The following is a 22,824-nucleotide window of genomic DNA, read 5'->3' as shown; positions in this document are numbered from 1 at the left end:
CCTTACCGTCTTCCGGTAGCCCTTCCCCACTTAATCTGTATCCAGTGAATTTTTGCATCCAAGTTTATACTTTTGGAAAAAGGATTTCTCAAATATTGATATATTTCTGCTTGTAAGGGGGAATTACTTCTTCCTTAAGATTGCGTTAAGCTTTTCAATTTACTTTTTAAATACGCGACTACTAACAACTGTTCAACTTGAAATAAGAACTTTTTAAAAATCTCCAAACACAGAGTCTAACTTATTTTCCCCCGTGTTAAATACGATGACTGCATTTTGCAAGTATCCTTAGGCGATATACACACAGGAGGCACAGTACTCTTTTATTATTCATTTTATTTTCATATAAATTAACATCCTAGAAAAATTGAAATAGAAACACTAAATACAGTATTGCACATAGCGATCTTTGTTAAATGCCCTATTATTTCAGTGAAGAATGGGAATATACACATCAGAGGAGCTGAAGGAGACAGAAGACTACAAAACGACAACCCAAGTCAACTACTGTTTCTGTGCACTTAAACTACAAACTAAAAGGTAAGAGACCGTACTTTACATAAATGCAAACGCAGTTATGATTTGGAACATTTTCTCTTTTCAGTTGGTTTCCAATAGCGAGAAATATCAACCACCATAACCTCCAACAAATATCAATCAAAAGAATTTTTAAAAACCCGCCTATTAGTGTTAGACAAAACCATCACGACGCATCATGAGACGATGTTAACGTACTCTCACGAAGAGTGAGAGATTTACTTTTTTTTTTTTACCCCTCAAAGTGAAATAAAAGAAAATCCTTTCCTAAGCTCCTTCAGAGAACAAGTCATTATATACTCCTTTTACAGCCTTTAATCACCTGCTATAACACATAAAGACAATCCCAGTCATGTAAAAATACTCAGGCAGGTAGTATGTTTAAGTAACAGATGTCAATCCATCCAAGAACTCACTTTCTCACCCCCTTTTTTTGGCCAACAATTAGTCATGTTTGGCAACTTTATGAGCATCGTTTATTAAATTCCTTCAAAATATGGAATCATGTTCTCTTTGTGAAGGCCAATGGTAAAGTTATACAGAGGCACACCTGTAGGTTATTTTAGTTGAACATTAGCTTTATATAGGGTCTCAACACAGGCCAATAAAAGCCCTCATTAAACCTAAAACTCTGATTCCTGCCTATATTAGATGATATATAGGAAAGGGCTTACCTCTTTTGCTATATTTCTTCTATTCATTATCTGACTTGAGTAAAAAATGATAATCTTCTTTCACAAATATATAGTTAGGGAGCGCAACCCAAGAATTGGGAAAGCCTGATCATGATATATAAATGGAACTTAAATTTTAAAATAGAAAATTTATATGTGGACATGGAACTGATACAAACGATTCACTAGAAATAACATTTTAACCATAAATCTCAATGCAGTGATAAGGAGTACTGGTTGTCAGTAGAAAGGAAAGTGTTTTGCTGGGACAAGGAATATTCTCACAAAAGTAAATTTTAGGTTAACATTTAGCATGTTCAGCATTAATGGAAATACTGCCTCTTATACATGCTGTTGTTTTGGTCTATCGATATAATACCATAAACTTTACAAAAAAGAAAAGGTGTCAAATTCTCCACTGGTCTACTGCTTTTGCATTTTTATGAATATACAGTAAAATTCAACAATCAGTGAACTGTTTAGAAAACACAAAGATTATGCAAGAGGTCAAGAGGAAAAATGAACAAAATGATGTTAGTTTCCTTCCCGCCCTCAGGTCAGCTGAATTTTGTGGAAGTGGTTACAGTGACTCATATTTATTCTGCTTCTCATTGTTCAGGTTTTCATGCTTATCTTTGCTTTCTGAAAATAAACGCACCAGATAAGTTATAGTTAGAAGAACTTTAAAAAATGTATGGAGTTTAGAATAGTTCAAACAAGATCTTTTCGCTTGGGTCAAATTCTCTGGAAAAAGGTTAAAGATCCACCAGCCCATAAAGGAAAAAGATAGAAGTAAAATTTGTTTTATCTTTAAGAATTTTCAAAAGCCAAGGGGTGTCTGGGTGGCTCAGTCAGTTAAGCGTCTGTCTTCAACTCAGGTCATGATCCCAGGGTCCTGGGATAGAGCCTGGTGTTGGGCTCCCTGCTCAGTGGGAAGCCTGCTCCCCCCTCCACCTTTCTGTCTCTTTCTCTCTCTTTCAAATAAATAAGTCTTAGAATTTTCACCAAAATATTTTTGAGAAAAAAAAAGTTTTAAAAATGTAGCTTCTAGGGGGCGCCTGGGTGGCTCAGTCGGTTAAAACTTTGCCTTCAGCTCAGGTCATGATCTCAGGGTCTTGGGATCGAGCCCCACATTGGGAATCTCTGCTCAGCAGGGAGCCTGCTTCCCCCTCACCTTCTGCTTGCTTCTCTGCCTATTTGTGATCTCTGTCAAATAAATGAATAATATCTTTTTAAAAAAATGCAGCTTCTAGCTAACATGAAAAAGTGCCAACTCACCTTTCTCATTAGCAATTCTGTGCACAAATACGTAAGTATGAAGATTGAATTGCTGCTTTGTTTCATGGTTAATATAACTTAATTCTCTTTTATCCTTATAATGACATGATTGAGGTTAATTAATACTTATTCCTCTCCTCATTCAGTGCACCTTTAAGGTTGTACTTTAATAGAAAGAAAATTAAACCATACTTGTCAAAATTATTTGATATAAAGAAACTAAAGGGGAAATAGCATTTATTTATTCATTTATCTATCTGTTTGACAGACAGTGAGAGAGGGAACATAAGCAGGAGTAATGGGAGAGGAAGAAGCAGGGAGCCCGATGTGGGGCTCGATCCCAGGACCCTGGGATCATGACCTGAGATGAAAGCAGACACTTAACCACAGCCATCCAGGCAACCCTGGAGATAGATTTTATTATTTTTTAAAAAGATTCTATTTATTTATTTGACAGACCGAGATCACAAGTAAGCAGATTGAAGAGAGCGGGAAGCAGGCTCCCTGCTGGGCAGAGAGCCCGATGCAGGGCTCGATCCCAGGACCCTGAGATCATGACCTGAGCTGAAGGCAGAAGCTTAACCCACTGAGCCACCCAGGCACCCCCGGAAATAGCTTTTAAATGAAGATATACTTCCTAACATTTTCTAAATAGGGGTTAAATCAGAATTTAATCATATCCCAACTTCGGTTATTTTGATCTTTTCCATTTAGACATTAGATTAATACAATTCCAAATGTTCCATTTTAAGGCCTAACCCAACTTTTCATTTAAAACAGCATCATTTACTTAACCCCTGTGGTACTAAGTGATATACCCTCAAAACATTCACAACAACACTGACAGCATCACAAGGGGAAACTCGTCATTTTTACCAAGCCCTGCCTTCCAGGGGGCACAGTACGGCAGTTTAAGGAGAGACGTGGGCAAGGAGGAACCTTAGATGAGCTTGTTCGACTCAACGTCCTGGCCGACAGTTACTGAACGGCCAACTGTGAGAGCCACTTAGGGGTACAAGCCAGGTCTGAGCCCCCCAATCTGAGCAAAGGACAATACTACACTTGGCGTTGCCCGTCATGTTTTAGATCCCAGCGGTGCTAATCCAGTGACCACAGCTCAGATGCAGCCCTGGGCGGGTGATGCTTATGTAACAGAGAAAGTGACCTCTGTCCCTACCCACACACGTAGGTATGAGGCAGCCCCTAACAGAGTCATCTTCATTCTTATGCTCTGGATGCTCGATCCTGAGACTCTCTAGACCTTCTGGGCCTGATTAAAGGCATAAGGAGAAGGAGAGAATCTTTCTCACACTTAAGAGGAAAATAATTAAAATGTTATTATGTGCGTTTGTACACATTTTGAAAACAGTGTTTAAAAGCCAAAGCAAATCCCAGGTTAAGAAGGGAAAAGTTAAATACTTACAATTCCAGAGTCATGTCTTGGTTTTATTTTATAAAGTGACTTTCCCTTTTTCTGCCTGCAGACCTCTTCGGCTTCTTTTACTCTGGATGGAGAGAAGACACGTGTGTTCAAACAAAGACCCACACAGACCACTGCAATCCATCTTATGGCAGGTCAGCAAATATCAACGCACTAAGGATTTGAATTATTCGAGAAAATAATACCACATACCCAGGAATATTATTGGACATTTGATTCAAAAACATTGAACGTTAGAGCTAGAGGCTAATTCCTCCAGGGGTGTTCTCATCTTGGAATCAAAGGATGTTGAATGGAATGATCTACAAATACATTAAAAATGTTATATCTACATTTCATCCTGTATTAAAAGAGTCTGATGTAGGAGAAATTAAGGGAATTTTCAGGTGAGGGTTCTGAGAGGGGCTCCATGACATAAATCTGAAGCATTAAAATAATTAAACAACCAATATCATACAAACCCTCACATACTTATTTTAAAATTATTTCAAATCACTTTCCACATCACACTCGCTGTTTGTTGCCTAAAAGTGAATGCTTGGGCAGGTCTTAAAAACCTGAGCTTCATTAAGCAACAAAACCCACCATTTATTTGAAAACAAGCAAACAAAGAAAGTGAAAACGGAAAATAGAACGTGTGCAATAATAATGTTTTAACACTTCTGGGAGTTCTTTTAAAAAATCGTAATAAATAAATTAACCTCACAGGTTATTTTCCTTTTTAGGGTATCCCTTTTTATTAGTATAATCCTAGTTTATAGATTTCTTACCATAGTATTAAATTTACCAGAGGTACAGTTAAGAGAGGATGTTATTTGGCGGTTAAGTTCTTCATTGAGTTCTGGATTTGCTATTTGATTCTGGGTAATGTCCTGATACCACTTATATTCTGTCAAATAGTAGAAGAGCTTAATATATAATAGCATTCTTCTTATTACTAGATAGAATTGTTGCGAAGATCAAAAAACCTTTATTTAAAAAGTTCTTTATAAATTGTAAAATGCTCTAAAAAGTATATGTGATTGTTTTAATTAAACAAATGGTAAGAAATCTATAAACTAGGATTATACTAATAAAAAGGGATACCCTAAAAAGGAAAATAACCTGTGAGGTTAATTTATTTATTACTATTTCCCTTGAGAGTTAAAAATGGCATATTCCTGGAGAAACTAAAAAAGCCATGACTTATCTTAATAAGAGACTTTTTACGTAGATCTTGACGCTTATTTCCTGAAAGAAATGAGTTATAAATATATTTCTTGAGCCTGGTGGTAAAGGATCTCATAGTAGAATTCCTCTGAATAAATCTTGTTTTTGAACAGTGGAATGAAGGAAGTGATCCAGCCCAGAAGTCAGAAGACTGATGCTAGAGTTTACATTAAAGCATGACAAATGAAAGTAATTCTTTCTGGACATAAAATGCCTGCTGTGTTGATATTGTTAGTAATTCCAGAAAATGATGACAATTTCGAAGACACTCCATTGTTACTACTTTTATTACTTTCTACCCAAGTCATAAATTGCCTTTAATCCTTCCTCCAAACATCCGAAGACAAAAACATTTTCTTTATAACAAACAAAGGACTGCAGAGTTCCCATCTTCCTCTGAAAGAACTACCAGTAAATTTCAGTTGAAATATTTGGACAGGAATGAAAAAACTATTTTTTTTTAAACCTTTTTAAAGCACTTCGCCAACATCTAGCAGATCCCCTCTTAACTTTACTCAGAACTTTCTTTAAAGTATTTTGTAACATTTACTAAAAAAAAATGTACTTTGCTAGTGTTTAGATCACCGAAACATCTTAATTTTCTCACTATCTTCCTAAGGACCACAGAAGACAAATGTAATACAAACGCAAAGCCGGCGGTTCCTTGCAGCAGAGAGAACGCAAACTGAAGAGACTGTGCATCAAGGACCCGCCCAAGCTCTCGCTCCCTCCTTCCTTCGACAAGCGTTATCCCCGCAACCGCAGGCCAGGCACTGGGCTTGGCTCGGCTTCATAAGGACAACGAAGCTCAGCGTCCACCAGGAGAGCCACACACGCAAGCAAGTCCATTGCGAAGGGGCCATAAGCACACCCCCTGGGTTTCGGAGGCCCAGCCAGGACCCAGGAGGTCAGGGTCGTGGACGTTTTTCCGGATCAGGTGCACAGCTGAGCCTGGCATCCAACAGAAATCTTAGCTGCTCGCACTTTCCTCGGAAGGGACAATGGGACGGCGGAGAGAGGAGGGCGCCGGGAGCGCGTGTGCGCAGGCCGGGGGAGCCTGCGATCCCCACGGAGCGCCTCGGTGGGGTTTGGGGGGGGAGAACACGCACGCTGCGGCGGCCCAGACTTCCACAACCCCAGAGGCCGGGGTGGGGGGGGGGGCAGCCGCGCCGAGCCCCCGGCCCCCAGCACCCCCCCTCGCCTCCTCACCGCCCCCCCCCGGCCCGTGCACCCCGAGAACTTGCGCGCTTCCGCGCCCTGCGCGCAGGGGCACCCCCGAAGCTTCCCAGCAAATGGGGCATCTTCCAGATGACAATTTTGTTTCAAGAAAACTCGGACAAGACATTTTTTCCACACTTGAGGCAGGAGAAAAGAATGTGTCCCTGGAGGTGAGACGCGGGGCCAGAGCTGACAGGAGGAGGAGAGGCCGGGAAGGAGGGGGCTGCGGCGTATGGGCGAGCTGGGGGCTCCACCGAGTAACCCCCTGTACACGGTCCCTCCCCCTCCCTCCCGCCTGAGCCCCCCTTCAACCACACTCGGCTTAAGTAGGAGAAAGATGTGGGTCGCACAGCTAGACAGGCTTGAAGTGAAAAAGCAGGGGGGTTTGAAGGGGCGGAGGGTACTGGGGAGCCACGGACTGCAGGGAGCGCCGGGTGTGGTGCAGAAACCATGGATTCTGTTCTGCTGAAAAGAAATAAAGAAAAAAGAAAAAGCCTGGAGCCGCTGACCTTTCAGCCGTGAGTAAAAATGAGCACGACGGCCTGTTGGGAAAGGAGGCGGGGAGGAGAAAGGGGGCGACGCTTCCCGTATGAAGAGCGGGAGGAAACCCGGCGGGGTGGAAGACGACAGCCCTGGGCTTCCCCAGCGGCCGTGCACCCTGGCTGCCGTCACGCAAAGGGGGCTGCCCGGGCCGTGGCCAGGCAAGGCTTCACCCTACCAGAGAAGTAGACAGGGAAGGAAAGGCTTCAGACGGCCCCTGTGAAGGCTCGCTCACTGCTGCGGCTTCGGTCAGCAGTCTAGATCACAGAAAACAGGAGCAGAAACAAATCATTTCATAATGAAAACTCATCACCTTTCGTGATCTTGGAAAAACAGCAACACAGCAAAGCAGGACTGGAAAACAGGAAATAGAGCATTACCTTTTAGACAGACTAGAAGGATACTGAGTGGTATATAGCGGCTATAAAGTCTGATGTTTATGTGAATATTTTGCTGTGATAGCTTTTATTGCCTATAGAAGTTCAGAAACAAAACTGCTGAAAAAGCATCAAAAATATGTACTTCTCCCTTAAATGGAGGACCAAAAGTAATCAGAATATGAGACATTCTGTATTCTTTCAGGGAGAATCTAACCATAGGAAATAACCAGAAGACATGTATGGAATGAGGTTTGGCAAACAGCATGCCTGCCTTGAGTTACAGACTCTACCTTCTTCTAGTAATTTCTATCTTCTCTAGAAGGGAAAACCAGATAAACAAGCTAATTTAAATAGTTCAAATGAGCGCAGTAAGACCGAGTTCAATTCTGGATCAACGAATAGAGTTCTTGGACCTGGAGGCAGCTGCCACGGGCCTTTCCGACACGCCCCACACCTCCCATACTTCAGGCTTCCCAGCTGGGGCCGGAAGGCGAGAGGGGCCGGAGTCTTCCTTCCAGACAGGCAGGGCGTTCCTGCTCTACGTGGCTAAGAGTCTAAGATTCTAAGACACTGTACACATTGTTCCATGGCACCCCCAGCCTGCTTACGTGGCGGCTGTCCACAAAGATGGACAGTGATGCTGGAACGAGCATGAAACTTGGGATTCTAGCTTATTAAGGTAAAGAAGTGTGACAACCATTAATTGGTAAAGACAGATTTTGTGATGCTTCAGAGAACCGTGTACAGGATAGGAAGGGAAGGTGTTTGTGAGGAATACCAATCTGAGATTCTCTCTCAGTTGGAACTGTTTTCTTGGTCCAGGGCAAAGTGACCAGAGAAAAACAAAACATCTTTTAGTATTAAAGCTTATATTTAAATTTACTTTAAAACTTTTATATTAAATTTTCTAAAAATAAAGTCATAAATGTAACCTAAAAAAGAAAATAAATAGATCTTAATACATCTATAAGATTTTTAATTCCTTATATGCAAATATCCCAAGTTGTAACCACTTCCTTTGGTTTTAAGGAGTTATGAATTTAGCAGTTACGGAGCATAGAAAATTTGAGCCCAGGAGAATGAAAACATTCTTAAGGTCTCTATCAGAAACAAGACAGAGGTAGGTGGGAGAATGAAAAAATACTTTTTATCAAAAAATTTGCTAAAACTACTTTGCATTCCAAGATTATTTTAATTTTGGTATTAAAAAAGGGAAAACTTTCTCAAATTTTGTCCTTAATATAACTGGGCACATTTAACCTACAGGCTATTCTAAACAAAGAGAGTGGTTTCTTATTTCTCTCCTAATAAAGATGTATTTTTCTCTGCACTTTCCCCCCTCATCCCCAGACCCATTTATTGTCAGGCAAACATATACAAAAAGTTCAGTGTGATTAAGTTTAAAGACCGTGTGTGAGATGAATAAGGGAGATACACTTTGGCACAGAAACAGAGAAAAGAAACCAGACATCCCTGAGGCCTGCAGGCAGAATAATTTTTATCTACCTTCTAGAGCCAAAGCCAGGCTGGCCACAGTCTTATCAAGAAAACAGATACGCTCTCATCATTCAATGGAAGGAGCAAGGGAGTCACTTTTCTGCCACTAAACATTAATAATTTGGTCTAAATAAGAATCTGTGGCCGACGGATGCATTTCCTGCTGGCTCCAGCGAGGCTTGCTGGGAGCGGCCGGATTCCTCACTGGAGTCTACGGCCTGTGAGAGATGTACGTGCAGCCCGGGGTTGGCATGTCAGCGCTGGAGGTCTTGATGCCCAGAGTAATAAGCTAAGAGTAGACGTAATTATTACCCGTTCACCGTGTACTGCACTGAAATACAACACCATCGTGCCTGCCAACCAATTTACAATTTTTTTTTAAGAGAAAGGGGAGGAAAAAAAGACACATATATACACACAGAGAAGGGGGACAGTGGAGACTGTAGACAAAGGCTGGCTAGGCATGCCAGCTTTAAAGTGGTGGGTCTCTCTCCAGATAAAGATAGAAGCAGGTGTTAGATGTCTTCTGGAATTCAAGGTGGTCTGGGGGAGGTTACTCCTGGCTCTGTTGTCTCTGCCTTATAACCTTAATGATTTAACACACACACACACACACACACAATACCACAAAACCCCTGACAATATAATGGGAACAATCAACCCAAAATGTCACTTATCATTAGCCTCAAGTAAAAAGAACCACAGTGTACACACATGTGCATTTCTGAACTTCATCACTGACAATCTTAGACTTTTCAGAGAGAACACTGCATTTGTTACCTCAAAGGGTTATGGAGAATAGACAGAATGAATGCAGAAGTGCCCTCGGCTCCAGGAAACCAAGCTTGAAGGACACTTTCAGTTTCTTTAATGCAACTGGAGCATGGCTCGGGTGAGCTGAAGCAGGGGTTGGCACAGAGGCCCCCCGCTCATCCTGCACTCGCATCGTGGGAACACCCGGCGCGCGCTGGCCCTTTCTGTCAACGACAGTAGCTGAATTTGAGAAATCTTCGTGGTCTAAAATCTAGGATTCCATGACAGATATACATGTTCTAGGTTTGTGTCCTAAAAACTGAAAATCTATATTAAACACAAAGCCAATAAGCAGAAATGGTGTATATCAGTGTTTCCTAGAGTGTATACATGGGTGAAAAGAGGAATCGTTTACTCAGAAGAAAACACATTCCACTGATCAAATTGATCCCTACAGCCAGAATCTCTCTGGTGGCTGTCTGAGATTCTTCTAAATGCAGAACGTTAGAATTCATGGATGAGCTGCCTCAGAAAAAACTTCTCCTATACTGTTGGAATGGTTGTAACAGAAAACGGGTGTGAACATATGCCACTACCGCTCTCATTTCCGAGCCAACAAATCACCCCCTCCCCCGACATATACAAATCATCATTTACAGCAGCTCCTCTGTGGAATAAAAGTGGTCAGTCCTTTCCTAGCCAGCAAACCCACCAGCACTTTCTAGTTCTTACCTTCCTCTAGGACAGTAATCACTCCGAAGTGGTTAACTAGTCCCTGATTTTAAAATTCTCGATCGTTTGGTCCTTGGAGAATTTCTGAGTTCTCCAACAATTTTTCTGAACATGCTTCATCTCTTTTGCTGCTAAACTTCTCCCCCACACTCAGGGTCTAATCTTATTCCTGCGGTATCTGTAGGCAATCTCTACTTTATAATTCCAGCTGCAAAGAGACTTTCCCTACCTCTAGTTCTGATCTCCCCCCCCCCCCCGAATTCCAGATCCCAGTGGACATTCTTCTTTCTTCCCTGACCTGGGCCTCGGTTAAGAACACAACTATCTGTAAACATTCATCCTCTAAACCCCTTCTCTCCCTTCCTCACCAGCCCTCCGTATATATGCAGATGGTTAACGAGTTTTGTTATTAATGATTCCTTAGTAATGATTTTTAAATCTGTCCCAACCTAAATTCCATCATCTCTGATTGGTTTTCAAAGCTTCTCCTGATGTCATCCAGACCACTGACTGCCCTGCCCCACGGAATGGCCATCCTTCACAAATGTCCAAAACATGGAAGTCATCTGAGCCACCTTCTCATGGTATTCAAGGCCATTCACAACTAACCGAATTTCTCCTTACTTTCTACAGTGTTCCTTGGGTTCCAACCATGCAGAACCACTTCCCACCCCATAGGAGGTCTTCGCTAAATCTGTTCCTTTGGGTCTACCCATTCTCTTTTTCTCTTCCTTCCATGGCTCCTTCGAGCTCAAAAATAGCTTCCTATAGAGAGTATATCTGATCCTCTAGGAAGACTTATTTTAAAGACTTAAACTATTGATGTATCTGTCTTTTGCCTTGTTGGATAGTAAGTTCCTTGAGATTATAGATCATGTACATTCATTTTTTACATTCCCAAGGATAATAATAAAGCTGTCACAACAAATAAGTATTGGTTAGATGTTTGAAAAATAACTAAATGAAAAAAATGCGTGAGGAACAGGGAAATCAAAAGTAAGCTAAAAAAATTCACAGGGATCAATTCTGACAAATAACTAGGACTTTGATTATTTAAATCTCTTGTTTTTGCTTCCTTCTTCCAGTAAACTCTTCAGCAATGAGTCTGGTTGTCCAATTCACATATTGAGTAAACTACGCAGAGTCCTATTTGACCTGACCTTTGAGTTTACTGATTTACTATTATAATTCCATTCATAAATAACAATGTAGTTGAATGGATGTGCATAAAATTTATGAAACAGTTTAGTGTATCATATTCACTTTCTTCCATCTTAAAACTAAATTTATATACATTAAATGAATCATTAGGAGCCTATAAGGATTCCACCTGAAGTCATGTCTAGTTACTAGGTTAGTGGAAAACCCTTACTAGTTCCTAGGTTAGTGGAAAAGATAAACGACATAGATATAATAAATCTTCTTTTCAACAAAGCATTCAAGGAATCTCTAATGGGATGTCTGCAGACTAGAAAGAGAAATGATAGTTTGGGGAGAGGATACTTAGATGAATTTACAATGGTCAAATATACTACAAAAAGGTAACAGGGTATCCTTCCATATGGTTATGTTCCTGTATTAAAAAGCATCTCATTGAAGACAATCAAGCACAATTAACTGATAAAATTTATGGAGAGACTGTTTTAATCTGAGACTGGGTAAAACTGTCTTAGCAATCACGGGTGTCCAAAAAATGAGAGGGATGCTTTTTTACTCGAAGAAAGTGAACACTTAGATAAGTGGTGTGACAGACACAGTGAATGAGGGCTTCGTGTTCACTGCCTCACTCAGCCATCTGACAATCAAGCATGAGAGATGCCATCACGCTCTTTGGAAAAGCAGCAGCCTGGGACTCAGAGATTCTTGAAGTTGTATGATAATGGAACGAATCATCTGGTCAGCTTCAACATCTGCCCTCCTTCCCTATCATTCCCACCAGAAAGGGTACAAAACCATGGGCTTAATGTCTACCTATTAGTCCTGTAAAAATGGAATTCCTATGGTGGGAAGTAAGTTGGGATAGAGGACCTTCATTTTACTTCCTAAGTTCAGTACCTCTTTCCTTTTAGAGAGCCTCCACAGAACAAGCAGCTTTAAAGACACGATGATGTTAGCTCCTTGAAGGCAGAGAATGGAATGTCTTTCTTTTCCATATCCCATGCCCTGCACAGCACCTGGCTCATCACGGTCGATCTAACCCTTACTAAGGACTTGATACATGCCAGGCATTGGGCTAGAAGGGTTTGACAGATGTTACCTCCTTTAAGTCTTGTAAAATAATCCCATGTCTGCTACTGTTACCCAACGTCTACGATGAGGAAACTGAAATCTAAAATAGTCAAAGTATTTGCTCAAGGTCATACACCAATTCGTGGCAGATCTGTGGTTCAAATCCAGTCAAACAGAAAAACCTACCCCACAGTTCTGGCTTCAACCGCCGAACTACCTTGCCTCTAACTACACAAATACACGGGAAAGCTGAAGTACACAACGGCTGACACCTTCTATTTATTTCCGTGTATATATTTATCATATATGTATCTATTTCCATGCTCTATATTAATTTATTCATTCATTTAGAAGCATTTAATTCTTAAAGACTGGATCTTTTAAAACCCTGAACATATAAAGTGTGGCAGTTTAAAATGATTTTTGAGAAAAGAAACTAGAAACATTGCCACATGTGTTTTATTAGATTCTAGGGAGAAATACTATAATGGCACAAATTTTGAACTTTATTCAGGGAAAAGTAGGAACAGAAACACAATGGTCTACAGTGTTCATCTATGTAAAAGAAAAGTGTGTAAGACCATCTGGAGAAAACAAAGCTACCACCATTTTCTTGATCCTAATTTCTAGGGGAAATGTTTGATGTGGTTCTCTGAATAAGGCATGTGAGTTGCAATCAGAACACATCTAAAAATACAGGAGAGAAACTTCTATTTTTTTTTTTAAACAAGTCCTCAATATAAAATTTAAATTAAAAGTCAGTGAAGGCATTTCTGAAGACAGGGAAGTCGACACACTCTTCAAGCGTGTCCTGGTACTTGTTGGTGATCTAACCTGATACATAAAAGTCTGGAAAGTTCAGCACAGTCCAGTCAGCATACTTTCTTAATTGCTGCACACTGCAAAGCTCTCAGCTGAGTAGGAGTCGGTGGCAAGTGCTAGAAATGCTGACATTCTGTGCTGCTGAAGAAGGAAAATACAGCTGCTTCATGGACTCAACAGCAAGGGTTCACATTCCAACTGTGTCAACAGAGAACCCAAACTAAACCCCATCAAACCAAGAGTATCCTTTTGTCATGTTCTTCTAGAAGGAATTTAACATGGCCTGAGAAAAAGCTGAGAAATCTGGAAGGTACTATTTAGAACTTTTTAAAATGCTTGGACAATAAGCGTTTAAGAGGCACGGAGAAGAGGAATATTTGTGTTCGTGTACGTGCTAGGATTTTAAACTCCTCATCACATGTTTTTCACCACTAATTTAAAATCTCTGACTTATATGAAAGAAAAAGGGCTTTGTTTTTCTCATGGATCTTGTAGTAGAGACTTTTAATTCTGTATTAGATGTAGATTTACATGGAATTTACAAAAGTAGCTCAGCTGACAAGCCCTTTACCTGTCTGGTAAGAGTGACCATGTTTTTTCTGTACAAATTGAAAATTCTTAGATTTCCTTAATAAAATGGTCAAACGACAGTCCCTCGTTCTACAAATTTATGATAGCAAATAAGACAAATTTCTCTCATACATGATGGCCAAATCTATGATAAAATCGCTTGTGACAGCACAATTAATCTTTTATTACAGGAGATTAATGTTGTTTACTACATTTGACATTTTTCATGCAAACATCGGTTTACTACTTCCACATGCTAAGATATTTTCTTAATGTCAGTGATTTTTTTGGGCATATGGTTCAGAAACATTTTTGATTATAGCTAGTGAGATGTAAACTTAAGCTGCTGGTACACACACCATGGCTTTTGTTTTGACACTTCTCTAGCAAAAGATGATATGTATGAATAACTTGGATCCTATTTTTAAAAGACTTTTTTTTTTTTTTGGTTGCAGGGAGGAATTCAAGGCCTATTAGACATGGAAATTAGTTTATAGAAAGTTTATCACATTTCCTCCCTGTAAAGCTCATAAAAGAGTACAAGAAAGCTATTTTTATCATGATGCTTCAGGATTATGCAAGAGGAAGTACGGCTTAATTAAGGGAGAGATGGGGAAGATACAGGACAGGAATGGGATCACGAAAACACACATATTAAGGGAGACCAAGAACAAGGGTCACGATATTTCCCCTCCTGGATTATTCCTATCTGGCTAAAAATATGCTGTTTATCCCATCATCATCAAAAAACAAAAAACCCTAATTCACCTTCCTCTCCAGCTGGACCTTCTTTTCTCTTTGACCCTTTCTAGGCACAAACTCCCGTGGTCACTGTCTCCACTTTTCTGCTCCCGCCTCATCTCTTCCCGGCCACTGGACCGAGATTCCTCTCGCGGATGCCATCAGCTCCTTCCCCTTCCAATGCCAGGGTCAGTCCCCGGTTCTCGCCGGCCTCGTGTGAGCACCAGGAGCGTTTCACAGGCTCCCCCTAAGCTCCTTCTTGAAACCCCTCCAGCACCTTGCCTGCCAGACATCTCCCCCACCCACTCTATTCCAGCAACTTCGGCCTCCTCCTGAAACATGCTCCTTCCTCGGGCTTTGTACCTCCCGTTCTGTCTGCAAGTATCCTGTGGCTTAAGCCATCCAGTCTACAGTGAGACCAACACCGCTTACAACTCACTTTCCCTCCATCCTACTTTATTTTTTGTCAGAGCCTGTCTCAGTCCTGGTGTACGTTAATTTAGCTTCAGAAGGCTGGGATTTGGTTTTGTTTACAGCTCCGGTGCCCGGCACATAGTAGCCACTTAAGAAATACTTGTTGAATGGCCTCAGTGAAACACATGAACAAGTCCTAAGTTCACAGTGAAGAATGCAGAAATGGTGCTCAGAGTTGGAAGAAAGCAGAAGGTCCACAGGGAACAGTTACAAAAGACAATTAAAAGTTGCATAAAAGAATTCTTGACTTCTCATCCGCCCCCCTATGTTTCCCAGAATTTATCTCAGGATCTCCATTCCTTAGCAAATCTACCTTAGGTTGGAGAACACTGATTTTTAAATAGACCAGCTAGAAAATTTCTCCTAGAGCAAGAAAGGTGAAGAAGGGTATGGACTTGCTGATCCTTGGAGTGTTAAGAAGTGCAATTGGCTGTGTGAGTTGTGCCAGTAAGGGCACAACTGGAAAAGCAGATGATGCAGCCCAGGCTGGGCAGGAAGCTCTCTGAATGAAGGGATGAATGAATCGGAAAAGTCCAAAGAGATTCTAGAACAATTAAAAGAACCGGGAATGTGATATCAGAGTGATGGAGAACTTGACAGCATCTTCATAGCTAACCTTAAATATGTGAAGACACGGGCAAGGGATTGGATTTATTTGTGTGGTTCGAGAAGGAGTAGAATCAGCACCAGTGACTCCATTGTTCAGGTGCCAGGTGTCTGTTCACCCCGTGATCCTTTATCCAAGCCCGTGGGGCCTGAGGGATTACAGAATTCAGAGTCCGTCTAACTGCAGAGAGAAAGAAGGGACATAACACTGCCAAGTGGGTCTGACATAGCATGAAGTAACCAAACAGGCCAGGCTTTCTGCAGTACACATACTAAGTGGGATAAATAAAGACTATGTAAATTGTCTCATGTAAGTTGAGTTTGCCACAAACTTAGGGAAAAATGTTTGGTTTCAGAGGTGTTTTGGATCTCCAAAATGTAGACAAAGGATTACGGCCTTGGACTATAAAACTATGAATAAAACTGTATCTGCTGGGATACTTGCTCCCAGCATTTGTGAACTCCATGATCCCTGTTAGGGAATCTGTTAAACTCTCAGGTGGAAAATAGGAAATGGCCACTAATCATTAAGAATTTGGATGTGAACACTTAATTTTTCTTTGATCAGCATTACTAGGAAATTTGTTTTTAGGAACTACTTATGAATGAATAGTAGAATATATATTTTATGGGAGTCAGCCCAATCTTTTTCCTTTTTTACTGTGATCCACCAGCTTTCTGATGGTCATGTTCTTGCCTCTCTTAAGCTAAGAGTTTGTGCACGGTCCTTAAATCCCATGTGAATCTTTGGGACACAGTAATAGACCATAACTAGTGGTAGAGTATGCTGTGAGATCTTTTTCTTTTTTTAACTACAGGTGGAGGAGAGAGCTGTAAGAAATAGGAGCCAACTTAAGCTTTCTTCATAAAAACATCATTTCACTTACTTGAGTTTGTATCTTTTCCTGAATGGTTTTATGTGTGACTTCCAATAACTCTCCATCCTTCCATCTGCCTGTCTGTCCATCTGCTTAGCCATCCAGCCATTTATCCAAGATATTAAAAAAAAAATTGCCTTTCTACCTTTTTCTTTCATTAGTCCATCAGCATTATCTAGCTTCAAGTTCATGCTCTAGTACTCCATGCAATGATTCTTTCATTTTGCTTTGTAAAATGAAAACATTAAAAATTTAATCAGAGCTATAGGAAATAAACCCATGCACAAATGCCATACAGAATTGAGTGCTTCTGCCCTAAAAACAACACATGAACTTAAGAATACATCAATATCTACATCCAGACTAACTTTCAAAATGAGAGTTTAGAGAAACTCTAAACTGCTGAAATATACTTGTTTCAATTTTTCTTCATCTTATTTTCCTCCTCCATACATTCGGAAAACTTTAATGTGGCCAAATGGGATTCTGTCAAACTTTCCCAAAATGTTCACCCCTAGGCCGAAGGAATGTGAACCAAAGAGGTTAATTTTTTTTAAATAATTGTATCTCATAAAGTTAAGAAAAACTATGAATATGCTTTTATTCTGATGTTTTATCCCTATAAAATATGTATGACCTAAATGTGTACCAGTAATTAGAGTAGACTGCTACTCCTTCCCTTCCCTCACCCAACCAGTTCTAGAGGCTGATCTCCACATATTGTGTGACAAATTGAAGTTGAAGGACTAGTGATTCTCACAGGCAAACTTCTACTTCTGGCTATTTTAGATTCTAAATAAAGGTCTTGGATTGGGGTAACGATTCTGATCTGTGGGTGTTTCCTGGACCATCAAATACTTTATTCAGTGCTGACCTAGAGATTGTGTCGGGTGCCGCAGATTCAGGGCTCAGCCCCACGAGACTGCCCCCCTTCAGACGCCAATGCCAAGTCCAGACTGCCACCTGTGCTTCCCACCCACAGGCTAGGATGAAAGGTTAGAACAACCTCCTCGCTGGGTTCAATTAATTGGCCAGAACAGCTCACAGAACCCAGAGAAACATTTTACTTACTAGATCACAAGTTTATTATGAAAGGTTTTGACTCAGAAAAGCTCAATGGAAGAGAGGCAAAGAGCAAGGTGTGTGGGTCCCTTTGGGGTTTTATGGAGGTTTTATAACACAGCCATGATTAATTAAATCATTGGCCACTGATGATTGATTCAGTCTCTTCCCCAAGAGGTTAAGGGATGGGACAGAAAGTTCCAACCCTCTAACAATAGGCTTGGCTCCCTGGTCATCCTTCAGTGACCTAAGGGCTTTCTAAAAGTCACCCCATAATCTAACAGAAGACATCTTTATAACTCTCATCACCTAGGAAATCCCAAAGGTTTTAGGAGCTCTGTGTCAGAAACTCAGCTGAAAATCAAATACATATTTCTTATTAAAAACCACAATACTACAATGCCTGAAAGACATGAGTATGCAAAATACTCTTATGAAACAGAGTGAATGTCTATATAATCTGGCATAATTTTAAGTTTCATCGTTTTTCAAAGTGATGGTAAATGCAGCCCACTTAGATGCTCATATTATAAAACAATAGAGAACTATTAATAGGGCTTAAATATATTGAAAAAAGTACTAATTCATTAATATGACTGTAGATTATTTTGTTTATTAAAAAAATCAAACCGCTGAGGGCACCTGGGTGGCTCAGTCAGTTAGGCACCCAACTCTTGGTTTTTGGCTCCAGTCATGATCTCAGGGCGTGAGACAGAGCCCCGGATCCGGCTGTGTGCTGAGCAGGGACTCTGGGTCTCTCCCTCTGCCCCTCCCTGACATTTACAAAAAATATTTTAAAGATATTTTAAAAGCTATAAAACATAAAAAAGCCACACTTCTGTCTTATTACTGGGTTCTGCTACATATGACCATGACACAAGATCACCCTGATGGAATACTAAGTCAGGACACTTCTACTGCCCCAGTGCTCTGACTCTGGGGAGACAGGGGTCACTTTGGGTCACTGGAACTCAGGGGCTCAGGCCCTCTCCTAATGTGACTGCCACCTTTCCCTCCAGGGCGCTCCCCATCCCTCATCTCCCACCTCCTCTTCAGAAGCACCCAAGGCAGAACCACACTGCGAAGTCCTGGGAGGGAGGATGGTGACCTCACGGCTCCGGGTCCACTCTGCTTCCAGCGGAACAGCTACGGCCTCCACCAACACACTCCGAATTCGGTCCTCATTGAGTCTGTTTCTGAAAATTACGATTCCCTTCTAAAAAGCCAGAAAGCCTGAATCTGCCAAGTCTCCAAAGGACAGGGTGGGCCTACTTGCTCACTGTGCCCCCGATACTTTGATTCTCATCTGAGCCTCTGCCAAGGGCAACCATCAGCTAATTCCCTACAATGCAACGGGGGATGCAGGTCGCGGCAGAAGAGGGCTGCACGCCCTTTCTGTAAAGGCAGAAGTGGCATGACCCCCATTCTGTACGGCACAGCTCTCCAAAGAGGGCTTTATATAGCTTATAGCTCAGCATCAAGTTTTAAATCACTCAAGGAAGGAATCTGTACGGACACATACGCGCCTTTCTCCAGAGAGAGGTCAATGAGCTGTGGGGACGCGTTGGCCGGGAACACTTCCTTTCATCTAGCTACCGAGTGTGACACGCGGTCCCGGTCTAGCTGCTATTCCTAAAGGGAGGGGCAACCTTTATAGTCAGCTGGAGGCGGGGCATAGCCAGGGCGAATGGGAGAGGATGGAGACAAAGCCAGTGGATTATTTAGAGATGTTTAATGTGATTCAGTGAAGATAAAATGACAGAGGAAGTTAATAGAAAGATATCCAAGGCATCGAGGATCCTAAGTTGTTTTATTCCAGTTCTTAGGATATAAAAGCAAAATAAATCCAAATGGAATGAAATAAAGTAAAATATAAAATAAAATAGTAAAATAAAATAAAATAAAATAAAATAAAAACTCAACACAACGCAACATTCAAAAGGAGTGAGCTGACTTCCGTGTATCTGTATATTGGTAATACTGTAATTAGAAAAGCTAAATTGAAAAATTTTACCATTTTAGTAATTATATTTAGGTATGATGCAATTTTCATTTTTTTGGGGTTCTGCAACATTATTAGTCTTAAAAATTGCAAAATCATAGCTCCTAAAACTCTGAGAGCAGGGACGCCTGGGGGGCTCAGTCAGTTAGGCGTCTGTCTTCTGCTCAGGTTGTGATCAGGTCCCACATCGGGCTCCTTGCCCTGCAGGGAGCCTGCTTCTCCCTCTGCCTGCTGTTTCCCTGCTTGTGCTCCCTCTCACCCTCTCTCTAACAAATAAATATAAAAAAAATTAAAAGAAAAAAACTCTAAGAGCATTAGAATTTGAATTTGTTCTGAAATTATAATAAGCATAAAGAATTATGTATTTATAGTAACTTAAATGATGATGATGACGACATTGACTTGAAGGTCCTTTTAAGGAGGAACAAACCGTAAACAGTAACTTTCTGTATAAACCAAACACCCCAGGCTTACGTGATGCCAGTTTGCCGTGATGTTTGTTCAACTGACAGACACCTGCCTTCCCTGGAAATGCCAGTCTCCAAGGCCACCTTGTCACCCCACTGCCAGTCCTCTGGCATCAACACGGTCAGTCTTCACTGAGGGCCCACGGGCTAGGGGGCGCCACATGGTGTCTGTCCCTATGATTGTCTCAAAATTCCACTCACGACCTAGCAGCTGCCCATGGTTGAAACTGCTAAGTCCAACTGCGTGTGACAAGCAGAAGCAAAACCCCCGAGCAGCACGTTGGCCAGACGGCCTGCAGAGGGGGGGCCTGAATCAGCACCCCGAAAGGCCACGAAAGGGCTGGGGACGTCACAGGGAGAGGGTGAGCGGTTAACTAGACGGAAGTGGGAGACGTGAGGCTTTACCCCACAGCGAATGCAGACAAATTTCTTTTCCTTTTGTTTTCATTTATGTTAACTCATTATTATATCCACTTTTTTGGTAGGTATTTATCACTTCTTCAGAAATACAGGTTAAGAAAACTTGACCATCTCCTCCCATGCAGATAAGATTTGAAAAAAAATGCTTATTTGCAATAGATGAATAATTTCAAAATACATACACAAATATGTAGTATGTTATGTATATTTTTAACACGACTTGTGATTTCCTGAAATGGGTTTACATAGAGAAAGCCCTGGCTCATTTCATCACTATAGAGTCAAGCTATTACAAATTACTCATCATCTAAATTGACGGGGACTTTTTGATTTTGGGATGAGCTCTGCAATTTCTTTTTTTACAGTTTTTGCCAGCAGATTTATTTTTATTTTTATTTTTATTTTAAGAGTGGGGCATTTCTTTTCTTTTCTTTTCTTTCTTTCTTTTTTTTTTTTAAAGATTTCATTTATCTATTTGACAAAAAGAGAGCACAAGCAGGGGGAACAGCAGGAAGAGGGAGAGAGAGAAGTAGGCTCGATCCCACGACCCTGGGGTCATGACCCGGGCCGGGGGGCAGGTGCTTAACAGACTGAGCCGCCCAGGCACCCTGCCAGCAGATTCATCTCTCAATTTTTGGTCTAGCTAATATTCATGTGAGGAGTTAAAAGGTTTGTTTTTCGTGAGTACCTACCAAACTCTACGGGCACAGGGGAAAGCCCGAGAGTGTACCAGGAAGGAAGACGCAAGAGCCAAGGCAAACTTCCAGACCAGCAGGCATCTAAACAGATCATCACAGGCGGTCAGCACGTCCAACCGTGCTCCGCGTTTATGCTTAGAACTCTGATGTGAGAAATTGATCTACTTAAAAAAAAAAAGCTTTATTGAGATATCATTAATGGACTATAAAATTTGCCCATTTAAAGTGGACAACTCAATGTTTCTTCTAGTAAATTCACAGGGTTGGGCAGCTATTTAATTTTAGAACATTCCATACCCCCCAGAAGAAACTTCACTAACCATCCCTCCTCATAACTCTCCCCGCTAAACCCCTGACACACTATCCAATCCTACACGTTTGCCAATTCTGGACATTTCCCATAAATCAAATCATACAACAGAGAGCCTTTTGTGACTGTCCTCTTTCCCTTAGCGTAATATTTTCAAGGCTCATCCGTGGTACAGCCTATACCAGTGCTTCCCTTTTCTTAATTGCCAAGTAAGATCCCACCGTAATATTCACCTTTCATGTACCCACTCCTCAGCTGACGGACGTCGGAGTTGTTTCTGTCTGTGGCATATTAGGACAAGTGCTGCCATGGCCACATGTGCACCCGCATTTGTGCGGACGTTACGCCTTTACTTCTCTTCGGTGGAAACCTCGGGCGGGGTTCCTGGGTCCCACAGTAACTCTAGGCTTAACCTTCTGAGAAGATGCCCAGCTGTCTTGCCAAGCGGCTGCCCCGTTCCTCCAGCAGAGCGCGGGCTTCGCGAGTTCTCCTCCTCTCCCCCCAACACTGGCCGTCCTGTCTGCTTCTTCCTCCCCAGCCATCCCACGGTGCGTTTTCATTTCCATCTCCGTGGCGGCTCCTGATACACGCCATCTTTTCATATGCTTATGGCCTTTGTACGTATATTCTCAAGCCCGTTCTCCATGTCCTCCCCACAAAGACACACGGATATTACCGGATTCCTTTTGTATATCCCATACTAAAATACATATCCTTCAATTTCTTCAGGGCTGATCTCCATTCCTGGTTCCCTCACATACACCCCGTCCCCCTCCACAACACACACGCACACACTCCTCACATGCTCTCACAAATGATTCCTTTTAAAATTGAGTTTGATGCCTTATCACGGCTGCGTCTAAATCTTAACCAGACTTCAGCAGCAAAACCAAGTAAGTTAATTGCTATTTGTCAAATATAATAACTACCGACAAGTCTTGGTCTCAACTTCGCCATCAGCTTCAAATCTGTCGTAGAGACCAAGACCTAAAACGTTGTGGAGACGATCTCTTCCATCTTTACCTCTCGTGACTAGTCTCTGATGATCCGCTATTTACTTTAGAATTCCAAGCTTTTAAGAAGCGTTTCTCATCTCTCTACAGCTTCTCTCCCACTCATGGGAAGAGGGGTGGTGTCTGAGAATGGAATCCTGAGGCAGAGGAGACGCAGCTTCCCTGCTGCAAGGGTTCAGAGTCACCGTGGAGAACAGCATAGTGGGAATGAACTCTGGGGAGCCTCTGACTTCTTACATTTTTCATTATCTTAAAAATCCAGGTTCTGGCAGA

The 22,824-nt window shown here is 41.5% G+C and overlaps 1 protein-coding gene across 2 annotated transcripts in view; it reads right to left on the bottom strand.

Moving 5' to 3' along the window:
- Positions 1–319: 319 nt before the first annotated feature.
- FMN2 (formin 2) overlaps positions 320–22,824 on the bottom strand; it is a 366,439-nt gene continuing 343,934 nt past the window's right edge. For both annotated transcript variants that reach the window (XM_044267009.1, XM_044267010.1), the window contains 2 exons: positions 3,913–3,994; positions 320–1,853 (listed from right to left, as the gene is read on the bottom strand). In XM_044267009.1, the coding sequence (XP_044122944.1) occupies positions 1,827–1,853; positions 3,913–3,994 (109 nt within the window). In that variant the 3' untranslated portion in view covers positions 320–1,826. The remainder of the gene's footprint in view (positions 1,854–3,912; positions 3,995–22,824) is intronic.

The sequence above is a fragment of the Neovison vison genome, chromosome 10 (assembly GCF_020171115.1).
Source record: "Neovison vison isolate M4711 chromosome 10, ASM_NN_V1, whole genome shotgun sequence".
NCBI classification, from domain to species: Eukaryota; Metazoa; Chordata; class Mammalia; order Carnivora; family Mustelidae; genus Neogale; species Neogale vison.
The sequence above is the reverse complement of the archived record's forward strand: the minus strand, read 5'-3'. Positions and strand labels throughout refer to the sequence as shown.